The 22,705-nt window shown below is 44.0% G+C and overlaps 2 protein-coding genes across 7 annotated transcripts in view; both read right to left on the minus strand.

Annotated features, from left to right (window-relative positions):
- The window catches only part of LOC106655455 (formin-J), a 115,291-nt gene that overhangs the window by 39,066 nt on the left and 53,520 nt on the right, over positions 1–22,705 (minus strand). The window contains exon 1 of one of the 6 annotated variants that reach the window (XM_014375848.2): positions 16,794–16,937. The exons of the other annotated variants lie outside the window; for them this stretch is intronic. Within the exon in view, the coding sequence (XP_014231334.1) occupies positions 16,794–16,873 (80 nt within the window). The 5' untranslated portion in view covers positions 16,874–16,937. Of the gene's footprint in view, positions 1–16,793; positions 16,938–22,705 lie in introns of those variants that run through there. 6 annotated transcript variants of the gene reach the window in all.
- On the minus strand, positions 1,919–7,386 carry LOC111693244 (SH3 domain-containing protein C23A1.17-like). The gene is made up of 2 exons (XM_023457506.1): positions 7,226–7,386; positions 1,919–7,153 (listed from the first exon to the last, which is right to left on the minus strand). Exon 2 carries the CDS (start codon positions 7,102–7,104, stop codon positions 2,017–2,019), a length of 5,088 nt encoding a protein of 1,695 aa, XP_023313274.1. The 5' UTR covers positions 7,105–7,153; positions 7,226–7,386; the 3' UTR covers positions 1,919–2,016.

Consider the following 22,705-nt stretch of genomic DNA (forward strand, 5'->3'; position numbering starts at 1 on the left):
TCTCCGCGAAGCCGTGAGGATAAAAAATTTTAAACTGTTTCAACTTGTCGAGCCGATAAAAATGAAAGCAGAAAAAAGGACAAGAAAAACATTTCTAGAGACAGATCGCAGGCGCGTACAAAAAAATCTATTTACTCGCTCGCGCGTACGGAGTACATTTTATATATTTAAAAATACTTAGAGAGCAGCAGCAGCAGATAATCCTTTCGACCACTCCTCCTCCTCCCTGAATTATATCAAATGGCATTTTATAATAGTGCTCTGCTCGAGTGAAAAGTGAAACCGCGGCAGAATTTAAGCTCTTCTCTCTCGCGCGCGCGTACGCGTGTACGCAAAACACGACAGCTCACAAGCTTACACGTATATGTAACGTATACACACGCGTGTCCCTAGGGGACGACCTCTGCCGCGCGTCCGGTGATTTTGCAATTGCCCTCGATGCGTGATATCGTGTGTGTGTGTGTACTATCATTACAATAACAGTCGATCGTGAAAAATAATGCATAATATTCATCTCTGGCTCTTTCGCGCGGGTTGTTTTCATTTTTTTTTTTACTTTATTATTATTTTAAAATATGCGTGTACCGAGAAACGGTTGGAAATCGCGCGCTCGCGAGGCTCGCCGCTGGGTGACTTATTTTCCGCGCGGCTCCGATATACGTATATTCCCCGGCATTTCCGATTATTCGGAATCTATATACGTACGCGCAATCACAAGCGATGTAGAAAGTTCAAAATCATATATGCGTGTGTGTCGTACGTACACATCTGCAGCTGTATGCACCCGCGATCCACTACAGAGAGACTTTCACCGTATATAGGATAATTCCAGCAGAAAAATTCTAATACGTCCAATCTTGAAGCAGCAGCGGCAGCTCGAAATCACACCCTCTCGGCTAGGCGCGCGATTCTCGTGCGTACGCGATAAACGCGCGAGCGTGACTCCTTTGCGTTTTCTTCTCTCTCTCTCTCTCTTCTTTTTTTTTGCATGCATAGAGTACACACCATACCACACTGATCAGAAATGAATTGCCAGTCACGCGAAGCCGAAGTATATCGCGCGAGCGAATGTAATGAAAGAAATGAGACGTGTGGTGTCGGCGGCGGCTGCGGCGCATCATGCCATTTTGTAACGGTAACGTGCATTAAGGTCTATCGCGCGCTACGACTACTGCTTCTGCACGCAAATGCTCAAGGCGTCGAAGGAGAAAAATAACACGTATTTTTCACAGCGTGCATATGTGCGCGTAATACACGTCAAAAAGTTATAGCACGTGTTGCGCAATCGATCCGCAACGAATATATATGTACGCGGGTGTGAATTTGATTTCTTCGCGGGTATACATACAAGTAAAATCAAATTATTACTTTTATTTTCCACGCTATAAGCGCATAATGTTTTATTTATATGCCTCGTGACACGCGCAGTTTCATTCAATTAGTTGGACATTCATTTACATCTCTCTCTCTCTCTCTGTCTCTCTGTACATATATACATAAAAGTGCAAATGATAAATTGTGTAATTGCGCGTGTAAAATTGCGCGTGATTTGAAAGCTCCGGAAAGTAATTAAAGAACGCTAATAAGTAATAACTCGCGGCGCGACCGAAGATGCCGGGGAAAGTAGTAAAAAAGTAAAAACGTAGCTTTTTTGTCGTTCTTGAAAAAGTCATATCGAGTATTATTTGCGCATTTTAGCGATAAGTCGCAGTGTGGACGAAAATTCTCCCAATGACTCGAGCGGCGCAGAAGCCGATAAGCTGCCAATCGGCAAACGAACGATAAGTTGTTTTTTTTTTTTTATGCGCGCGCTCGTTTACACGAGCGAGTCTAATTTTGAACAGTTTTAACGAATTACGAGATCTCGAAGAGTATGTACGAGACGACAAGAAAAGACGTACAGAGACACAGGCTACAATTTCTTTTTAGATAATCTATCGTCAACATTTATTAAAAAATTACATTTTACAAAAATCAAAAACTTTTATGTACAAATTCGTCGTAACGTAACAACATTCATTTGGGTTTCTCGTTCTTTTCGGGGTGAAATCGCTCCACGTGCGCATTGTACTTTTGCCGGCCCGAGAACGGAACATGACACACCTCGCAAATGAAATAATCGTGAAAGACCATCATGTGCAAATGCAACGTGGTCCGATCTCTGAAAGACTCGCTGCATCCGAATCCCCTGCACACGAATCTTGTTGTCGTTTCCGCGCTGGTGCTGGCCGTTGCTGCCGCTGGTGGCTGCTGCTGCTGCTGCTGCTGCTGCTGCTGAATCTCCAAGTTGCCTCGTATATTCTCGTTGTTCGTCTGCCAACGCTCCACCTGGGCGTCCAATCGTTGATGGGCGTGGGTCTCCATGTGACGTATCAATTCGGGCGTGCTCGCGAACGAACCATCGCACTGGTCGCAAATGAAGCCGTGACGCTGGCGGTCTTTACGCGTATGAGTTTGCATGTGATCGAGCAGCTGCTCTAATATGGTGAATCGGGTCTTGCATACCTCGCACCTCATGACGACGTGCTTCTGGGCGACGTGCAAATTCAAGTCGTTTCGGGTCGCGAATACCTGGTCGCATTTTCTGCACTTGGCCTGGAGATGTTTTTTTTTGTGCTCATCCCATTCCCGTCGGCTCCTGCACACTTCCCCACATTTCTCGCACCGGTAAATCCCGTGACTTTTGTCAATTGTCTTGGGACGCACCGACTCGGGACGCGCCGGCATTACTTTAGCCCCGGCCACGTTGTTCTGTGCTTCTGGATCCTGGGGTATTGAATTCTTGATTGGTACTTGTGGCGTAGGGAGTATTAAATTCTTGATCGGTTCTTGTGGCGTAGGGGGTATTAAATTCTTGATTGGTACTTCTGGCGTAGGAGGTATTAAATTGATGATCGGTACTTGTGGCGTAGAGGGTCTATTCATCTGTACTTGTGGCGTAGGGGGTGTTAAATTCTTGATCGGTTCTTGTGGCGTAGGGAGTATTAAATTCTTGATCGGTTCTTGTGGCGTAGAAGGTATTAAATTCTTGATCGGTTCTTGTGGCATAGGGGGTATTAAATTCTTGATTGGTACTTCTGGCGTAGGGAGTATTAAATTGATGATCGGTACTTGTGGCATAGGGGGTCTATTCATCTGTACTTGTGGCGTAGGAGGTATTAAATTCTTGTTTGGTACTTGTGGCGTAGGGCGTATTAAATTGTTGATCGGTGTATAAAAGCTCTGCATCGACCTGTTTCTCGTGGCGTCTGAATTCTGATAGGTACCAGATAGAGAGTTATGAAACGGACCAGTCAGTGGCGGTACGTACGAATTTGAAATTTGCGGCGGCGCAGAGGGTGTCAGATTGTTCGTCGGTTGATAATAGCTCTGCATCGAAACGTTTCTCGTAGTCTCTGAATTCTGGTAGGTACCAAATGAATAGTTATGAAACGGAGCAGCCGATGGCGGTACGTACAGGCTTGAAACTTGCGACGTGGGTGGTATCGAATTGTTCATTGGTTGATAATAATTCTGCATCGTAAATTGAGGATAATTAATCCCTGTCGCGGCATTGATCGTAGCAGCGCCTGGATTCTGGTAATTGTCGAACGAATAGTTATAGATCGGAGCAGTTGGTGGCGGCGGAGTTGAAACTACTACATAAGCCGAAGAGTACTGCGGATTCATAGAGCTCGTTACTTGTGGTATAGGTATCAAATTTGAATAGCTATTAGTTGGATCGTTATAAAACAGAGGAGTTATGAACGACTGATGCGAGCTTGAAACTTGTCCAACAGATACTTGTCTAACGGAAGTAATTGGCCCTTCATCCAATTTCCTTTTTGTCGCACGACGAGTATTACCATGCTCCATCGTTCCTTCGTCTGCGCTGGCGCCGTCATTTAATGGGCGATCTATATTGCCAAAAGTATTACCACTCGAGCAAGACGTAGGAGCTCTCGAAGTCGTTTCTGTCGAATGCGTCGAAGCCACTTTTTCCGAAACCGGAATCGACTCTTCGCGACGAGGTAAAAGACTATCTCTCGTTTCAGCATCGTCGGACCTCTCGACGCTCGAATGAGATGCTTCAACTTTAGTAATCGAGATGCGAGGTGGAGAAATTTTCGCATCCATTGGCTCGTCTGCTTCATCGAACTCCATCTCGACTGTTGGTTCGTCCAAGTTCTCGGAATTTTTCATATCGTCGTCCTCGGGAAGTTCATCGCTCGAACGAGACGCATCGATTTCGGGCGTTCCTTCTGGCAATGGCTCGGCTACTGCTGCTCCTGCTTCGCGAAGAACATCCTCGGACGCTTTATCGCTCGAACGAGACTCGCTGTCTTCGGGAATTTTTTGCAAAGCTACAGGCACCTCGAGCTGTTCAGACATTGGCTCGGCTGCTTTACGCGAAGCCTCCTTGAGCAATAATTGTTTGTTCACCGTAACGCTTGGACTCGGCGCTCGACAAGAATTCATCCAATTGATGTGTCGAGTGATCGTTTGCGTATTCAAGCTCGCGCGACCGATCGTTTCGTCGCCCTCGTGAACTTTGACACTCGAACCGAGCACATTGACTTCTGGAGTACTTTCTTCGGCCATTGGCTCGGCTACCTGTCGGCACAGTCCATCCTGGAACGACAGTTTCATGTTTGCATACACAGGATCTTGTGTGTCATCGTACTCGGAATCCTCCGTCGTTTTTGTCGGGCTCAGTGGCGGATGAAGTTCTTCAAGTATCGGCGACGATTCTTTACGATCTTCGGGCAACATTTTTTCATCGGAGCTCGCAAGATCGTTTGTCGCGTCGTTCGCAGAAACTTCGCCTCTCGAACTAGACGCATTCAATTCAGCGTCCTCGTCTTTTTCGGCGCAAGCTAGAAACAGTTTCTTAAGCACTGGCTCGTGCGCTTCGTCAGGTTCGTCTTCGTGCGTTCGCTTTGGTTCGCCGATAGCGCCCGAGAAAGACGCCACGATCTGCGAAGTCCCCGCGCTTGAATTTGTCGAGCCCGCTGGCGGATGAAGTTCTTCAAGTATCGGCGCTGATTCATCACGATCTTCGGTCAACATTTTTTCATCCGAGCTCGCAAGATCGTTTGTCGCGTCGTTCTCAGAAACTTCGCCACTCGCACTAGACGCATTCGATTCAGCGACCTCGTCTTTTTCGGCGCGGGTTAGAAACAGTTTCTTAGGCACTGGCTCGTACTCATCTTCGAGCGTTCGTTGTGGTGCGCTGATACCGCCCGAGAGAGACGCCACGTTCCTCGATGATGTCCCCGCGGTTGAATTTGTCGAGGCAGGTCCTTCCACCGAATCTGGAACCGAATCTGATTCTTCGCGATTTTGCGGCGATCTCGAGTTCGCCAAGTCGGACAACGTGCCGTCCGCAGGACTACCGTCGATCAAGCAAGTATTGATAGTTAGAGAGGTCGTTCCTTCCGGTTGCGGCGAGACCAGTACCGCCATCAACGATCTCATCTGCTGGAGTTTCTGAGGCGTCAGATGATGAATCGAGCTTACACTGACGTTCGGACTAACTTCGGGACGAACTTCAGGAGCTTCCGTCGAGGCCTCGGGCTGAGTAATCGTTTCGGACATTGGCTCGTCCGCTTCGCGAGGAAGCTGGAGATTTTGAGGCGTCAGATGATGAATCGAGCTTACACCGACGTTCGGACTAACTTCGGGACAAACTTCAGGAGCTTCCGTCGAGGCCTCGGGCTGAGTAATCGTTTCGGACATTGGCTCGTCTGCTTCGCGAGGAGCATCGTCTTCCGTTTGTTCCTGTGAGCTCGCCGGATCGTTCGTTTCTTCGTCCTCGGAAACTTCGTCGCTCGAACGAGACGCGCGAACTCGACACGTTTCTCGTATGAAGGGTCGAGAAATTCTTCGACACCGAGTTGATCGTGGAGACACTGACTCGTCCGCTGCACGAGGAGCAGAATCGAAATCGTCGTTCGTGTCGTCGTCGCCTTCGGACTCTTCTGGAATCTCTCGCAAGCTCCGTCGCATCTTGAGTCTTCTAGGCGTTGGCACGTCTGCCTCGCGAAGCGTAATCTCGCTCATCATTTGATCGACCTCGCTTACCGAAGCTTGAAAATCGTCTGGATTGGGCACCTCGTCGCTTATATTAAGCACTCTCGGAGGAGCTTCCGAATAGTCTTCGTCGGGCATTTCGTCGCTTGAACTAGCCTCCGGCGCTTCGGGACTTTTTGCTGGTGACCGAAATGAAGTAAATTTAATCATTCGCTCTTCTTCTTTGCGAAGATCGTTGTCCATTTGTTTACGATCATTGGGTTCTCTGTCGTCGAAAAACTTAAAACGAGGCACATCGTCTTCGTTCGTCTTCGTTGAGCCAAGTCGCAGGGCCCGTTTTTTCGATACTGGCTCGTCGTCGGTTAATATCACAGTGCTCGAACTAGCTGCCACAATTGTTGACGACGAGGCTCGTCTTTTCAATTCTGTTCTTGGCTTAGATTTATTTTCTGATTTATTCGTCGCGCGATCCAAAAAGTTCGCTTGTCGATGTTTTCGGTCGGTTTTTCTCATTTCTGGATCAGACTTTTCGTGATCATCGTCCATTTGTTGACGCGAGCTCACACGATCATTGGGTTCGACGTCGTCAAAGTCAGAATCATTGAAAAGGTAAGGATACGTATAATCTTCGGTAAACATCATGGATTTTTTAGATACCGGCTCGTCCGATGACTCAGTACTCGAACCATATGTCTTAACTTTAGGCGACGAGGCTCGTCTTTTCAATTCTTGTTTCGTTGAGCTCTTGCTCGCTCTGTCATACATTTTAGAATTATTTTCCGATTCATTTTCTTTGCGATATTGTATCGGCTCGTCGTTTCCACAAGCTACATGTTTCGTCTGGGTTTCCGTCTTTGCATGCGTTTGGCTGGCTTTTTCCAATTCAGGATTTGACTCTTCACGATCGCAAGACGATCTCGGCGGATTCGATCGTGCATGATCCATATTTTGGTTGGGCTCCCAAATAGTCCTAATTTCTGTAATTTCTTTTTTACAATCATCTTTGTGCTCGGAATAAAAGTGAGCGTCGAATTCGAATCTCGTCGTGTATAATATATAATCCACGCACAAAGGGCACGTATATAACTTCATTGTTTCAACAAAGGTATGAACTATCAACGAACTTCGATTGAAAAGCAATCTAAATTGAAAAACGGAGTCGAAATTAGCAGGGAATTTTTATCTTAAAGTTAGCGCAAAGCAATCGACTCACCAAAGTAAAATTTTCTCTCGAAAAAAAGTAATTATTCGTCGGATTTTTCAGAGCTTCACTGTGTAACCGTTTACGTGAACATGATACGACAGTACCGTTTGCTATTCGACTATTCTCATACGTGAAGCCATCGTGGCTTTGTTGACATATTAGCGATCTCACGTGTGGCTTGTGTACTTTCCAAAGTGAGCAACTAATGGGTAAAATTAAGGTTCGTTCGGAAGATTTTGAGTTTTACCGACTGTCTACAACAATTCAAATCTGTATTTGATATTTTTCTGACGAGATTTATAAACAATCTTGTTAGACCACAAGACTCGTCGACTTTTTCATCGACGTTACACTATGACGTTACGCACGTCATAAATTCAAAATTCGTCATTTATCGTAGCGGCCTGAAACCTTCAAGGGAAATTTTTACATACACACCGTTGCACGCTACCAAAGGATATTGCACTACGCTAGACGGTAAACGAGTGTAGCACGAAACTGACGGACATCCGGGGATCTCATTAGAAATCGTCGGCGAAGAGAAATGTTTCCTCGATCATATGTTTTTTTTTCGCAATGATACACCCGATGCTTCTCTGCATACAGTTATCAATCTTATCGTTCGTGCGAGGAAAAAATATTTTCACTATCATCTCAATTAATCTTAGCGAGAACGATTATTATTTTCGGCGCGTATACGTATCAACGAGTATGTCCGTTCCGCTCGGCGTTTCGTGTCGTCGTAATAACAAATAAATCAATACAACGTTCGTATCATCGTGATCGTAGAGGAGCTCCGAGAAAAGAAAAAGTGAACCGACGGAAAAGTTTTTCGCGTTCGCCGTATTATTAATACTCGGCCGTACAAGAGAAGGAGAATTGGGTAAGTAGGTAACCTTGCGTGTGTGTACTGTGTGTATGTGCCGCGCGTGCAGTCACGACGATGATTGTGCACCGCGTGAAAATGAGCCTTTAAACGCGCCGCGTGCGCCACACGCGCTTTATTATCGTCGAGAAGCGAGTGTCGTGCGTTCGATGCACGATCGTCGAGTTTTCGGCCGCGTTTCTCGAACTTGGTCAAAGCGGTAGGGGCATATAGGCCTCGCTCTGTGTGTCGAGTTACGTGTCACATATTTATAATAACAAACACTCACGGATTTTCTCACGTCTGTCGCGCGGCGCGAGTTTCTATAAATTCAGCGACGAAACGTATGTGTGTCCCGAGGCGCCCTATGAGAGATGAGTGCGGAGGAGCGCCGCCGATGCTGCACTACATTCGGAGCGTATCGAAAGCTCATCGTGTACAATATATAAAAGTTGGAAAATCACCGCTCGCACTTGTGTACGTGTACGCGGGCAATTAATACATCATCTCTCGAATTACCGCGAAAGTACGGAACGAGAGACTGTGGAGAGAGAGAGAGAGAGAACAAAAAAAAAATTACGGATTGAACTCGCCGCCGCGGATTCCGATCGTTACGAGTAAATGGATCATCGCAGCTCTCGAGTGCGATGTACCCCATATCTCTTTCTCGTACATCGCGGATATTATATATATCGATCGATCGCTGCGTTGAAACATTCGAAAGATGCGCGAGTGCCTCTATATTATACATTGAATCTTACAGCGTTTTGGCTAATCGACGCGCGAAACGCACGTTTCGTTACGTAAAGCTCGTCTCTCGTAGGTGGATACACACGATTACGGTACATTTCACGTCGTTTATTATAATAACGCATATACGTTGTATGTATATGCAGCGCATATATGGTAAAACGGCGCGCGAATCGTGGTGCACACGTTGCGCAAAGATCCTCGCGAGCACGCGCCAGGCAGAGGCAGCGCTTTAATGAGCGAGGAAACTTCGGCTAGCGCATCGTAGCGCGCGAGATTTACAACGCGTATTAAATATTGCTGCTGCTCTTCGTGAACTTGAAACTGCGATCGAGAGAGAGAGAAAAAAAGTAAGAAACATTGGGGTAAATTTACGACTGCTATAATTCAAATTCACCGGTACGAAAACTTTTGAGATATTTGCGAGCTTGAGTGGCGGAGAAAGAGAGACGATAGTTGTTACGTAAATCGAAGTCCGTGTGTGTGCATGCGTTTGCAGTGCACTCGTGGACGCGCGGCGCGTGCTGCCTGCTACGACGATAATATAATAGTGGTTCTGCAACTTTTCATACCGCCGATGCGCGAGCATACCGCTGCATCCTTGGAATATTGCACAAACGCACACGGAATATTGCGGACGCGCCGGGGCAAGGACGTATCCGCTGCCACTGCTGCATCGGCACACAGTCGCACGTGCGAATTTTCCGTATTCGAAAATCATCGTCGATTTTTATATGTACAATACGTTGTATAATGTAATGCAAGGTGTCGATAAATCAATCCTTGCTCATTGAAAACCTTTTTTTAAACATTAAACAATGTATAACCCTTGGCGCGCTGCGCATAAGGACTTCTTACGAGCGAGGCTTTATCCTCGTGCATATCGCGGAGAATAATAGCGCGCAGCGTCAAATCAAAGTGTGATTAATGCGCGCGAGTAATTATGCTATACTATATACAGCTCTGGCTCCGATAGAAAAGAACTGCACGGCTTCTTTTCCGCGACTTTACGGTACATTATAATAAAATATACATACTACGACGGCGTCAGGCGTCACGGGGGACTCTCCGCGTATTGTGCTTGTGTATACGATCTCTGATTCACAAAAGATACTCACCTGAAACAAAGAGAGAAAAAAAGAAATCATTAGCATAATTTGTCAAAAGTCTCGAGAGAGCGAGAAAAATGTTAATTTCATTCGTATATGAATATAGGTATATGTATAATGCGCTTCGTCGGAGCTGCTGCTGCTGCTGCACACTGCTCGCGGGAGAAAGGGCAATAACCTTGCGGGAGACCGAGAGAGAGAGAGAAGGATCTAATTAAACACGAGCATAACAGAAGCATCATCATCATCATGGCTATGTGTGTGCATCGGCGATGGTCACCAATAAGCGTACTGCTATACTGCTTCTGCTGCCTTCGAGGCGAACAATGGACGATTGAGATCAAGAGTTTACGCTATATTCGCGCAGCAGACATGCGCGCGTCCATTAAACAGTAAAACATTACGCGCGGCTCGTGTGTATGTTTACTTTGTGTGTTTGTGCACATACGTAAGACCCGAGAGATTATCCAGATGCTCTACTACTACACCATTGCCAAACGCGAAATTTGAATTTTACACTCGCGATATAACAGAGCTGGTTGAATTAGTCTAAACCGATGCTGTGTATGGAAATTTCCGCACGCGTTTCGTACTCGCGCGTACACGCATGTATCCCATAACTCATCATAATTGCGAATTCTTTGATAAATCGTCCTTCCTCCTCGTTTTAATGAACTTCTCTCGTGCTCTTTGCCACACGCGGCCGTCGCGGCGCACTTGAAGCCTTGACAACAATGAAAAAAAAAGTATTAAAAAATCTTGACGTCGCCGTCTCTCTCTCTCTCTCTCTCTCTCTCTGCAAATGTGCGAGTGTGTGTATACACTTTCCCCGTATGTATATATACCGCACGTGTTTATACATACCTTTATGAACACATAACGTTTCGCGGCGCGCGTTCGAGCCTATATACAGAACGACAGCGCGAGAAGAAAAAGCGAAAAAAGAAAAAAAACGCAAGCTCACGAGTATTCGTGCGATGGCAAATCCTGTGTGTGTATGTGTGTATAGGCCGAGGTCTAATCCGACTTGACGCACACACCGCAAATGTGTGCGGATAATTGGCATTCCGCAGCAAACTAGACATTAGGACTATGACCTTTTAAGTACCCTCGAGACAAGACAGAAAGAGAGAGAGTATAAGTAGTGGTACACGCGAAATTAGCAGTTGAAATTTTACTACTGGAATGTTTTTTTTTGTAGCTGCTGCTGCTACTGTTCTGTTGATACAAGGTAAGGCGAGGGAGGCGATTTTTTAAATGTGTGTGTATGTGTATCGCATAATACGAAGGCGTTTTACTCTTCTTTCTTTTTTCCAGAGAAGTTAACTGTAAAACAAACGAGTCATCCTCTTTGCAGCGACGTATTGTAGAAATTAACCGAAAAGAAGTGAGAAATGTTCATTCTCCCTTAAGTGCACTTGATTTTTTTCTGCTCCTCCTTTTTTTATATCCATGTACAATCAACACAAGAAAAGTCAATGAGCAGCGCGCGGCCAATGTACAATGTACACGTATATAAAATCGCGAGATGTTTGCGCTCGGAATGAAAAGCACCACCATCGCACAGCTCTGAGAGCTCGGCGCGCGCGCGTAAAAATTTATATTGTTTCCGAGGCTCTAGTGCTGCAACGAAAAAGAAGACGAATAATCATAAAGAACGAAGTAACAAAAAAGGTTGGGGGGGCTTCAGAAGCGCAACAACAACAACAACAGCAACAACTACACGGTAAACATGATTTCTCTCTCGGGAACAGCTTCCAGGAGCCATCAATGACTACATCTACGACGCTGCTGTGCCCCCGCTCGCGCGCGAAAACGATCATCGTCTTCGAGACACAGGATATTGCACGGGGCTGCTGCTGCTGCTGCTCGCTTTCCGCGAGGACGTTACGATTCAGAGATTTAAAAAGAGCATAAAAAAAAAGGCAGAAAACGGGAGAAAAGCAAATTCCTATCGACCGGCCTATTGAATGATGAATGGAAAAAAAAGAAGGCGAAGAAGCGAGCGCACTTTACACCGCGTATCTTTAAATGCATCGCTATGGTGTTGCACTTTTCATCCGTAAAACTCATATCCTCCTATATGTATGTATATATGGGAGCGCGCGAACACATGTACATACATACATGCATGCACAGCTGTATATATATTCATCTATGCCTGTATATCCTTTCCCCACGTATACTGCGCTGTACTGCACAGCGTGGTAACTCTCTCTCTCTCTCTCTCTCTGTTGCTCGAGTCGTCGTCCGAGCACGAGCGGAGGAGGGCAACGCCCGAGATGGCCTTGCTCGCGACCTCCTCGCCGAAGAAATCGCGCGCATATATAGCTGCCGCTGCTGCTCTCCCCTTATGGTATCTATACGACGACGACGACCAACAGCAGCAGCAAGAGTAGTTTTCTGCGCTTGAATTGCGCCGCACAGCTCGGCACACGGCCCATTACCGTGTATATACTTGCAACACATGTGTGTGTGTGCGCCGTATTATAATATGCAACTCGATACAGTCCTAGACCTGGGCGCTTCTATATGGTGTATACGTTATAGAGCCGACCGCAGACGCAAAAAATACGTGAGATGTGCGCGGGTGTATATACGTGCGTACCTCGTGGCAACAGGTAATAAAGCCAATGTCGCTCGGAATAATAACAACAATAACGCATACGTATCTCTGCGCGCCATACACGCGTGCATATACAGGCGATAATGACGAAAGTGTATATTATCATGGAAAAGCCGCGCGCGGAATTTCCAATGCGCTCCGCGCGTGGAATTCCATGGGGGTTTTTTTTCGGTATATCCGAGCTCTGTTTAGACCTCGTTCCACTCGAGCCTATATATACTATATATGCATCGTCGTGTGGGCATAATATACAATGCACGCTTCGGAGAGCAAATAATTATACCAAAAAAAAAAAGGTGCTCGAGAGAAAGAGAGAGAGAGAAGGAGATAGAAACAGATTTTTAATTTCACGCTGAACGAGCTGCTCGAGTACGTATAAACATCACTAAGGTGGTGTTTTCGAGAGATTTTTGATCGAGGATGCAGCGCATCGTCGTATAAATTTTTATGTTAACGCGAAAAGACGAGAAAAAAAAACGAAAATGAAACTCGACGCGAATAATCTCATGATTTACACGCGATATATCGAATAGATCGGCAGCACTCGTGGATTTTCAGAAATCGCAGGTGTCTTCTTCGTCCTTCCCCCCTCGCGGCGCGCGCGAGTGGCTGTGTATGGATAATTTTAATCTTGAAATAAGTAAAAAACGAACGAATAAAAAAAAAAAAAAATCATTGAAAATTCGAGATTTTATCCGGGTGATTTTTAGAATATGTATACGCGAGCTCGCAGCGGCAGCAACACGTGCAACGAGGAGCAAAAAGTATAACGCCGCGCGCGCACCTCGTCCTATACGCGCTGCGCGTTCGATACATTCTTTGCGCGTCAGCAATCCTTATCTTCTCTCTCCCCGGGATTTTCTCCATACGCATCTTCTTCTTCTTCTTCTTTCCCTTCCTTTTTTATTTCATTTTTTTATTTTTTCTTTTTGCTCTCGTTCCATATAATATCATATATACGCTCTCTCTCTCGAGCGCGCGTATACGTATATACGCACTTATAGGCATGTGCCTCGCGTGCGCGCAGGTATATATGCACACGAATGCGTGTACGCGATAAATACTCTTATTTTTCTTCTGCATTCCGAGCGATCCATCGCGGCACGCGGCTTCGGCGAGTTGTGCTGCTGCTGCTGCTGCTGCGCGCACACACACACATTTCAGTTTGTTTTTGTCGCATTGCTCGCGCTTCGCTCTATACGGTTGCTGCTGCTGCTATGCTGCTGCGCGCGCGTTCTGTATAATCAACCCCCTTCTTCGTCTTCTAATCCTCTTCTTCCTTATGCTCTCTCAATTTATTCATTCCAATAAAATTTCATGCTTCCTAGAGAGAAAATATATATATTCTATATGTGCATGAGGCAGCGAACGAGGCGGTCGCTCGTTTCGTAATCGTTTCTGAGGATGTTTTTTTTTTCTTTCTCTCTTCGCGTTCAACGGCGAATAATAAAAAACGGAAAAAAATAGACGATGTAAAAAAAAATTGAAGAAACGCCTTTTGCAAGCTATCAATTCGGTACATAATAATATTAATACGCTCGAATTAACTCGAGGCAGCACGAGGAAGAGAGAGAGAGAGAAAAGATGCAAATTTCTGTCAGTATGTATACTTTGGAAAATTCTCTCCTAATTAAAATGCTAATGCCCCCAGTCTTGGGAAAACGCGAATCGATTATTGATATAAAAACTACCTGTACAGTCCCTCTCTTTCTCTAATGCGAAGCGATAATCTTTTTCTCTCTCTAACCGGGACTGTGTATGTATACATACGTGCGCATAAGGCATGGAAATTGCTCAATCAAACATTACATCCGCGTGTATCGCGTGGGTATAATATATAGTTTTTTCCTTTCAAGGAAAATAACGATTTCCCTGATCCCTCGGCTTTTTCCCTACGTACGCATCGGAATGATATCAATATAATGCATTCTTCTATATATAGTTCTTCTGCCTCGGCGGCAAAGCCACTCACTCCTCGACTTCTCGAGCGATGTATCTATTCGCCCATCTACTTTTTTTCTTTCCCTTTTCATAATTTTCTGCACCGCGCTCGACGAGTGAGATAGTTTGATAGAGTTCCTCGACCCTTTCCTCGCACTTTGCTCAACGTGCAGCACGGGCACACACGCGTGCCGCGTGCGCGCTCGGCAACCGCGCGGTGCAATATTGACCATCGTATCTAAAATCAGCGCAGCGCGGAAAATAAAACTCGGCAACGAGGTGTTGTTGTCGTTACTTTTTTTTCTCTACCTTTCCTTCGTCTATACGCCACTATACCGTCGTTCGTAAATATCGCGTTATATTGCAGGGTGCGCGAGAGAGATATACGTTGATTTGTTGCTGCTGCTGCTGCTGCTCGCGCGAGCTATACTGCATCTATATGCTGTTATGTTAATGAAATATCTATACGATGGCAAACTCGTAGCAGCAGCAGCAGCAGCGAGTCGCGGATTATAAGGAAGGCGAATATCGTATGTATATATACGGAATGTTATAACGCGCGTAAATTATTACAGCTGAACGAGTTCTCGATCTCGCGCGAGTTGTGCCGCTCGTGTGTGCCGCGCTCGATCCGCGAGTATATATATCTATATGGATTCGTAATGCGCGCGCGACTGCAGTGCGGTGCCGTTGAACCGATCTCCGAGAGTAGAGAGAGAGAGAGACACACATCGAGGGCGGGGGATAGGAACTAGTTTTGGATTCGATGACTAGCTGCTGCTTCGACGACGACGACGACTTGTAGATGTATACAGAGCATTGGCTCAATCCCTTGGTAGAAATCCATTTGCAGTGTTTTATAACGCACATTGATGCATTGATTCGCCTTTTTTCGGTGATTATTCTATAATAATTATGTTGGAAATATTGAGCAAAATTCAAATGAGCCAAAAGGGAAAACTGTTTAGATATATTTCAGAAAATTAAGAAGAGTTTTCGCTCATTTTAAATACGATTACACTACTTTGAGCCTCTGCCGCTAGATGGCGAGTACTTTTATCTGCAAATCTGTAAGTGACAAAGTAAACACAGTAGTACTTGTATAAGTCGAAGTCTTTTCAAAGTTTTGTAAACTTCTTTGTATTTCCAAATATAAGTCCCAGCGTGGGTTTTCAGAAAACAGAAAACAAAAGCCGTAAAAATTAAGCAACGATCCAATTCGAAGATTTTCCATCTCTCGCTTTTTTCACGCGCGAGCTCGCCCATCACAAAAGGAAAACGTACTTCTTTTCGCCCGCGCGAGAAAAATCAATTTTCATCATCATCATTGAGGTGATAGCGGTTCGCGAAGCAAAAAATTGTGCGCTGCACACGCCTTTTAATTGAAACCCCGCGCGTGTTCTAATATTATACATTAAAAACTTCTTTCTTTTCATCGAGCGATTAATACCCGCGCGCGTTAAAGGCAATTAATTTTCGCACGCACGCGCCGCAATTGCGATCCGATCCATATTAATTATTGAAACAATCATAATTCTAAAGTGGTGTGGGTATAACGCGTTATAGCTATATAAATCGTTTGTACATTTGCAAGTATTATTACACACATCTATAAATGGATAAAAATGCGTAGGAAGTATAAATCGCGCCGCACTGCTGCCAGCGACATTCCATCGAAAGATTTACGCACGCGAGTACAATATGGCATATATTTGCCAGCACAAACATGAGCATCGAGCAGTTCGTGCGCATTCCTAGATCGTCTTGCTCGTCGTCATCTTGGTCGTCGTCACAGGCGCATCGGGAATTATATTTTTCCGTGACGCGTGACTCGCGTGCAGATTTTCATGTCGCGCTCCGACGCGCGCAACACCACTGCTGTATATAATAATGCACCTCGTCTCGTCGTAGTCGTCGTCGCCGTACACTTGACCTTGCGTTACGCTCATGCGAGAAATGCGATATATTTATAAATGTGTAATAATAAATATAAAGAATGCGAGAGTGCATACATATATGATAAAAATAACGGCTCAATCTACGGAGGATCTCCTCGGAGCGCCATAACGCGGATACTGTAACCAGCGGACGACAACGAAGAAAAAAAAACAGAGGCGAAATCGATTCTCGCTCACACGCGACTGTGCGGCGGTGGTGCGGTGGCGTATTATAGAGCAAAATATGACACGACTGCACTTCTTGTTACTCGTTGCCGCTGCTGCTGCGCGTGATCCATCGAGGCAAAAAAATAAAAGGAAATAATACCTATATGCTACTCCTATATACCTGCTCCGCTGCCGATCTCGTGTGGCTCGCTCTACTTTCTCTGACGTTTGCTCCGCAGCAGCCGACGCCGATCTTTTCATATTATATGTATATGTACGTATGTATGCGCGATGACTCGGGATAATATACCGTACACTCTTGATACTTCCGCAAATTTCGCGGACGATTAGCTCGCGACTCGAGGCTCTTTTTTGGAAAAGTTTTTTCTTCCTTTTCTCTTTTTTTGTTGCTGTTGTCTGTCTGTGCGCTTTGTTTCCCAGACACGTATACACATATACAATAATAATGTGATGCTGTGTTTATTATCCGCTCGAGCCAGAAATCGGAACAAGTTTATCTCTCGTGCCCGCGCGCGCGCGCGTGTGGGGCATGTATACAAGCACGCGTATATAATAATATTATATATATGAGAATCGGCGAGCTTTACTGTTATATAGCACAGCTACGGCTCGAGTTTTTAAAAGCCACTATATCCACTGCGGTTTAATGTAATAATATAAAAGTCCGATCCTGGAGCTGGCTCGATATTATTGAGAAATTCAATATAACGTACTCTCGAGTACCCGCGGCACAGCGAACGCTCGATCGTCTAAATATATGTACGTATAGAATAATTTTAATTTTTTGCTCGCGAGCTTATGAAATCTGCGGAGCCGAGAGAGCCCGCCCTGCGCGCGAAGCAGCTCGAAATTACATTATTACACGCGCGCACACTCAATGAATAATTTTCGATAACGGACTCGCGCGTATTTTATCTTATTTTTTTTTTCTTTTCTTTCTTTTAAAGAGGCAATTGAAATTCGCAAATAGCCGGGCAGCAGCGGTGCGTTCCGGGAACAATAATCGCGTCAATCGCGAGCCTCGCGAGAGAGAGCGAGAGAGAGATCGGTTTTAATACGAGCTGCTTCTATATACGTACACGTCGAGTTTCCGCATTCAATAAAAATCAATACATCGCGCGTCTCTCTCGCGCGCGAGGCCGCCTTGTTATTATTATTGTTTATTATTATTATTATATAAATCGAGGCGCATTAAACTCGGCCGGCTTATCAACACTCGCGGGTCAACACGTTTTTTTAATTTTCTCTTAAACAAAAAAAAAAGTCTCAAGAAAGTCAAACTTTAAAACTATAGACCCGGGTTACATACACGAAATACATTATTCCTATCTCTCTTTGTTGCTGCTGCGTTCATTAATCTTAGATATAGTCTCTCACGATTTCATCGAGAGGCAAATGACATTTCCTGACATTCCGGCGACTCTTCTTCCGGGGGTGGGATGCTGCACGTATTACATACATAGCATAGCAGCTCAATAATAATATGGCAGCACGTGACGATCGGAGGCTTATAAATATCTCTTTCTCTCTCTCTTTATGTCTCTCTGAGAGCTCTCTATGAGAACATGCACTAGACAGCAGTGGCTGCAACGAAAATGTCTCGTGTACACCATAGCGACTCTATATACTTTCTCCTTTATGACTGCTGCTGCTGCTGCTGCTGCTGCTGCTGCAGCTGGACGACGTATCTCGCGCGCCGATCCATTGACTCGTTGCTGCCGCTGCTGCTCGGTGCAGCCTATATATAATACGTGTGTGCATGTGTCTCGAAGTATTGTTAGCTTTTGCCATCTTATTACGTGCATTATTATGATAAGCTTCGAACGAAACATGGGTGCCTTGTACCCTGAGCTCGTCGAGCTTCTATATAGCCGCAGCAACAGCTGCTATATATTATACGTATCGTTGTAAACACTCGTCCGAGTCACCTCGAATGGATTAGAAGTTTCACTCGCTGGAATTTGTTTTTTATTTTTTGGCCAGAAAAAAAGCTCTTGTAGATTATAAATTTGCGCGGGCTTTTCGTAAACAGATTTAACATCGAGAAATTGAAATGTCTCCGCGTGAGTGAGGCGGGTATAAAATCGTAATTATCGTCGCGCGTGTAAACAACTAGGCGCGACTTGCGTTCGATATAAACGCGCGGAATTGCGAAATTATTATATAGAAGCCAGTTAAGGAACTGCGTATATACACAATATATAATATATATTAATCAATTATGTCATCGTGAGCTCCGCTGCAGCGCGACGACGATGACAAGTCTTGTAAATAGCTAATGACGATAATAGGAGAATCGAGCGAGTAAATAATAAAGCGTAATTATTGTCTGCGTGAATCATGATTAAAAGTGGCAATTATGATGTCGGGTTGCGCTCGCAGCCGCAGCCGCAGTGCCACAGCCACAGCAGCTCAGCTGTAGCTGCAGCTGCACGATTTTTCCAAGACCCCGACGCATAATGCGATATTGGCTCAGTCCGTGTGTATGTGTGTGCGTAACTCATTACATATTGCCGGATAATAGATCATTTTTCTATCCTGCGCGTACACACGGATTATTAATATACACGGAAAATGATTATCCCATATTGAAATATTGAAGGCGAATATGCGCGTAAACAATGGAGTCAAGCGACTCTTGTCGCGTTTTGGAAGTGCATCGTTATGAGCGGAATTGATTTACATACCGTATGAGCAGTTATGTGTTAATTTTCGTGATTGAATCTCTGTTAATTCGATACAAAAACTAGCTGGTCATCTCTCCTTCAAGAGAGGATGTAAAGAATCAAAACGTGGCATACGATTCGAGGCAGTTTCGAAAGTATGTAGGAAAAGCCATGCGCAGCGATTACACGCGTGCCCCAATGAATGAGAGAGATCGCGTCAACATCTCACTAGCGCAATCGCGCGTTTGGATGCATCGCAACCACATACTGGTGTACACGTACCGTGCACAATGGATGGATTTATGACAACTGCACCATACACCGAAATCAATCAATCCGACTCAGCTCAAGCACGATTATCGGTAGCGATCACGCGTTTGACAATAATCCACGCGCATGGGTTTAGATGCTTGTTTTTTAATTCTTCCTATTTCCTTTTCTCCACGTGCGCGCGTATGCATGTACGTGTGTGCGTGTGTGCAGCTGTATAATGTACGTATGCAACACAGACCACCGCATGGCTCACGTGAGAATTCTGAAAGGCTTGGCCCTCGCGCGCGTTGAAAATTTATAGCGCAACGAGCAAATACGCGGGCGCCGTTATATGCGCTCCGCGTTATATATACATGCTACGTACGTTATACCGATTTTACGTATTATAATGCAAGATACTGTCCGGGTCATGTATATGGTACACACAAGTACGCATTCCGCGCTTGTTACATTTTTCGTATAAATATGTGTTTTGTGTGTCCACGAGTCCATTGACGTGGCTGTTGCTTTACGAGGCCGCCGCGCAGCGATCGCATTTTCTCGAAGTTTAGAGAAAAACCACGCATACGAGACGCCGGGGGTTTTAATACGGTGAATTAAGTGCTCACATATATGGACCTAAACTCACACGCACACACATATAAGTTCGACCATTGTAATTTGTACGCACGATACACGCACACATGGCGAGTAGCGACGCGTCGAAGAATGTTTTTTCCAGAAATTTCGATCCCGAAATGAACGATGAATTAACAATAACATTTGTTTCAAAAATTGTAAATAAAAAAAAGCGAATTATAAAAGGCATTTATTTGAGAATAAGTTTGGAAAAATAATAAGCACGTAGTAATGACAGTTTTAAGATTTCAAATCTGACAGTTTTTTTACTATTTTCATAATTAATTAAAATAAGATATCAAAGTTTATCTTTTTTACAATAAAAAAAAGCTTTTACTAAAGAACAGTCTAATATATACAAATGTTTATTTGTGAACATGTCTTTACAAAAGTAATTATTCAACAACCATAGATGTACAACCTTGGATCTCCTTCATGCCCGGCCTCCCCCTTCACCCGCTTATGTTGAAAATTACAAACAAACAAGCCGCATTAATCATAACATTGATTTAAAAAATAGTAAATAAAAAAAAGCGAATTAAAAAAGGCATTCATTCAAACATAAGTTTGTAAAATGGATTGGCACGTGGTGATGGCAGTTTTTAGATTTAAAATTTCTAAAAGTTTTTTTACTATTTGTATAATTATTTATCAATTAATAATAAATTAAGATGTCAAAGTTTATCTTTTTTACAATGAAACAAGCTTTTACAAAATAATAGTATGATGTATACAAGTATTGATTTGTATTTTTAGGTTAACTCAGCATAATTTTTACCTTTCATTGAAACTTTAACAATAACTATTGTAAATTCATTGCAACAAGTTAGAATATGAATAAATAGGAAAAATAAATAGATATAGCTTATTAAGAGTTATAAGCACAAAAGTAAGCCGAAATAACAAGCTAAAAAGTGAGAACAAAAAAGCAAGCAGAGCAGCGTCTAACACGTGCGCTAGTTATAGGTCAATATTGAAAGTATTGTCATTTTTCACCTCATTAATTGTTAATGCTGAAATTTTACAAAAATCTTTGATTGTAATACATTTTTTACATGAGTATTTTCTTGCTTTCTTTCAGAAAATTTCAAGAACTCATCGTAAAACTGATAAAAAACTTCAAGAGTTACAGGAAGTTGAACTCGAAAAAATGAGTCATTTTTTCGCATTTTTCATAAAAATTACGTTTTTTTCGATGACGCTGTTATTATTTACGCATGTAAAAACACAAAAATAATGACATTGTTTAGTGATTTAGTTCTTATGATCGATCAGTCTTATTTTTTTGGCTACACATTTTAACAGTAACTTTACTCATACCACGTAACGATCGAGATTCTTCTAGAACAATCTGGATGTATCGCGACGAAATTCAAATTTCGTAAATATTTAATTTAAAATATTTATTGTAAAAATTTTTAAAATAATTATAATTACAACTCATACTGTGTCAGCAATTATGTTTTCAATTTTATAAATGCAAAAAAAAATTTTACAATAGATATTTTAAATTACATCTTTACAAGGATTTGAATGTAGCGCTCACTTTGGAAGCTTCTAGCGTGGGAGATGGCCACGCCAGTCAACCCAATAAATAGAGGCTGCGTGCAGCAGCAGACATCAGTACACCGTACGACACGGGAGTGTGAACGTCCGAGTTATAATAATCTTATCCCACGAGTAATTCTCTTTTACAGAGAAACTTTGATTAATATTCATTCTCAGTGAATTTACTAGTGATTGTGTTTGTGTGCCTAAACATGTCTGCGTTCGACTACATTTTCAATGAGGAAGAAGTGCTTCGTGCACAAGAAGCAATCGTAGGTGCAATATTGCGTTCATACAACGAGAACCACATGGAGAAATCGGGAATCTCGCCCTTGCACGTGGCCTGCGAGTTCGGCGACGCTGAAGTCGTTGAACTATTATTAAAACGTGGGGAGAATCCAAATGCCGTCGTGAAGCCAACGGGTGATTCACCCCTGCACTACGCCTCGAAGAGGAGAGAGAATGAACGTGTTATCGAACTCTTGTTGAAACACGGCGCCAATTTATATTCGGCTAACAAAAATGGTATGACACCGCTGTGCCTCATGTGTAAAACGCATCGTGATGAAGATTTGGTCGACATGTACACCAAGTTTAAAATCAATGCTCGGAGCAAATTAGCGAGCCAGATACTACACGTAGCTGTGTCTTGTGGGCGCAAAAAGTTTGTAGAGTGGCTACTCACACTAGGTGTCGATCCAAATTTGAAGAATAGAAAAGGATTGGCCTCTTTACACGTAGTTTGTCAGAAAGACTACGATCTCAAAGCCCCCAGCTGCAGAAGCGAGATGATCGAATTGTTACTGATGTACGGTGCCAAGGTCGACATAACCAATAATAAAAAATCGACTCCTCTTCTCATTACTTGTCGAGGAGACGAAGCGGATAAAAAACAAGTACTCGAAGTGCTCTTAAAAAATGGAGCCAATCCGAACTTATCCAACGACTACGGATCAACTGCTCTTCA

This window comes from Trichogramma pretiosum, unplaced genomic scaffold (genome assembly GCF_000599845.2).
Source record: "Trichogramma pretiosum strain Unisexual culture from Peru unplaced genomic scaffold, Tpre_2.0 scaffold107, whole genome shotgun sequence".
NCBI lineage: Eukaryota > Metazoa > Arthropoda > Insecta > Hymenoptera > Trichogrammatidae > Trichogramma > Trichogramma pretiosum.

Bases quoted from the DNA above. Each gene is read 5' to 3' on its own strand.
- LOC111693244 (XM_023457506.1), bottom strand. From the start codon at position 7,104: ATGAAGTTATATACGTGCCCTTTGTGCGTGGATTATATATTATACACG.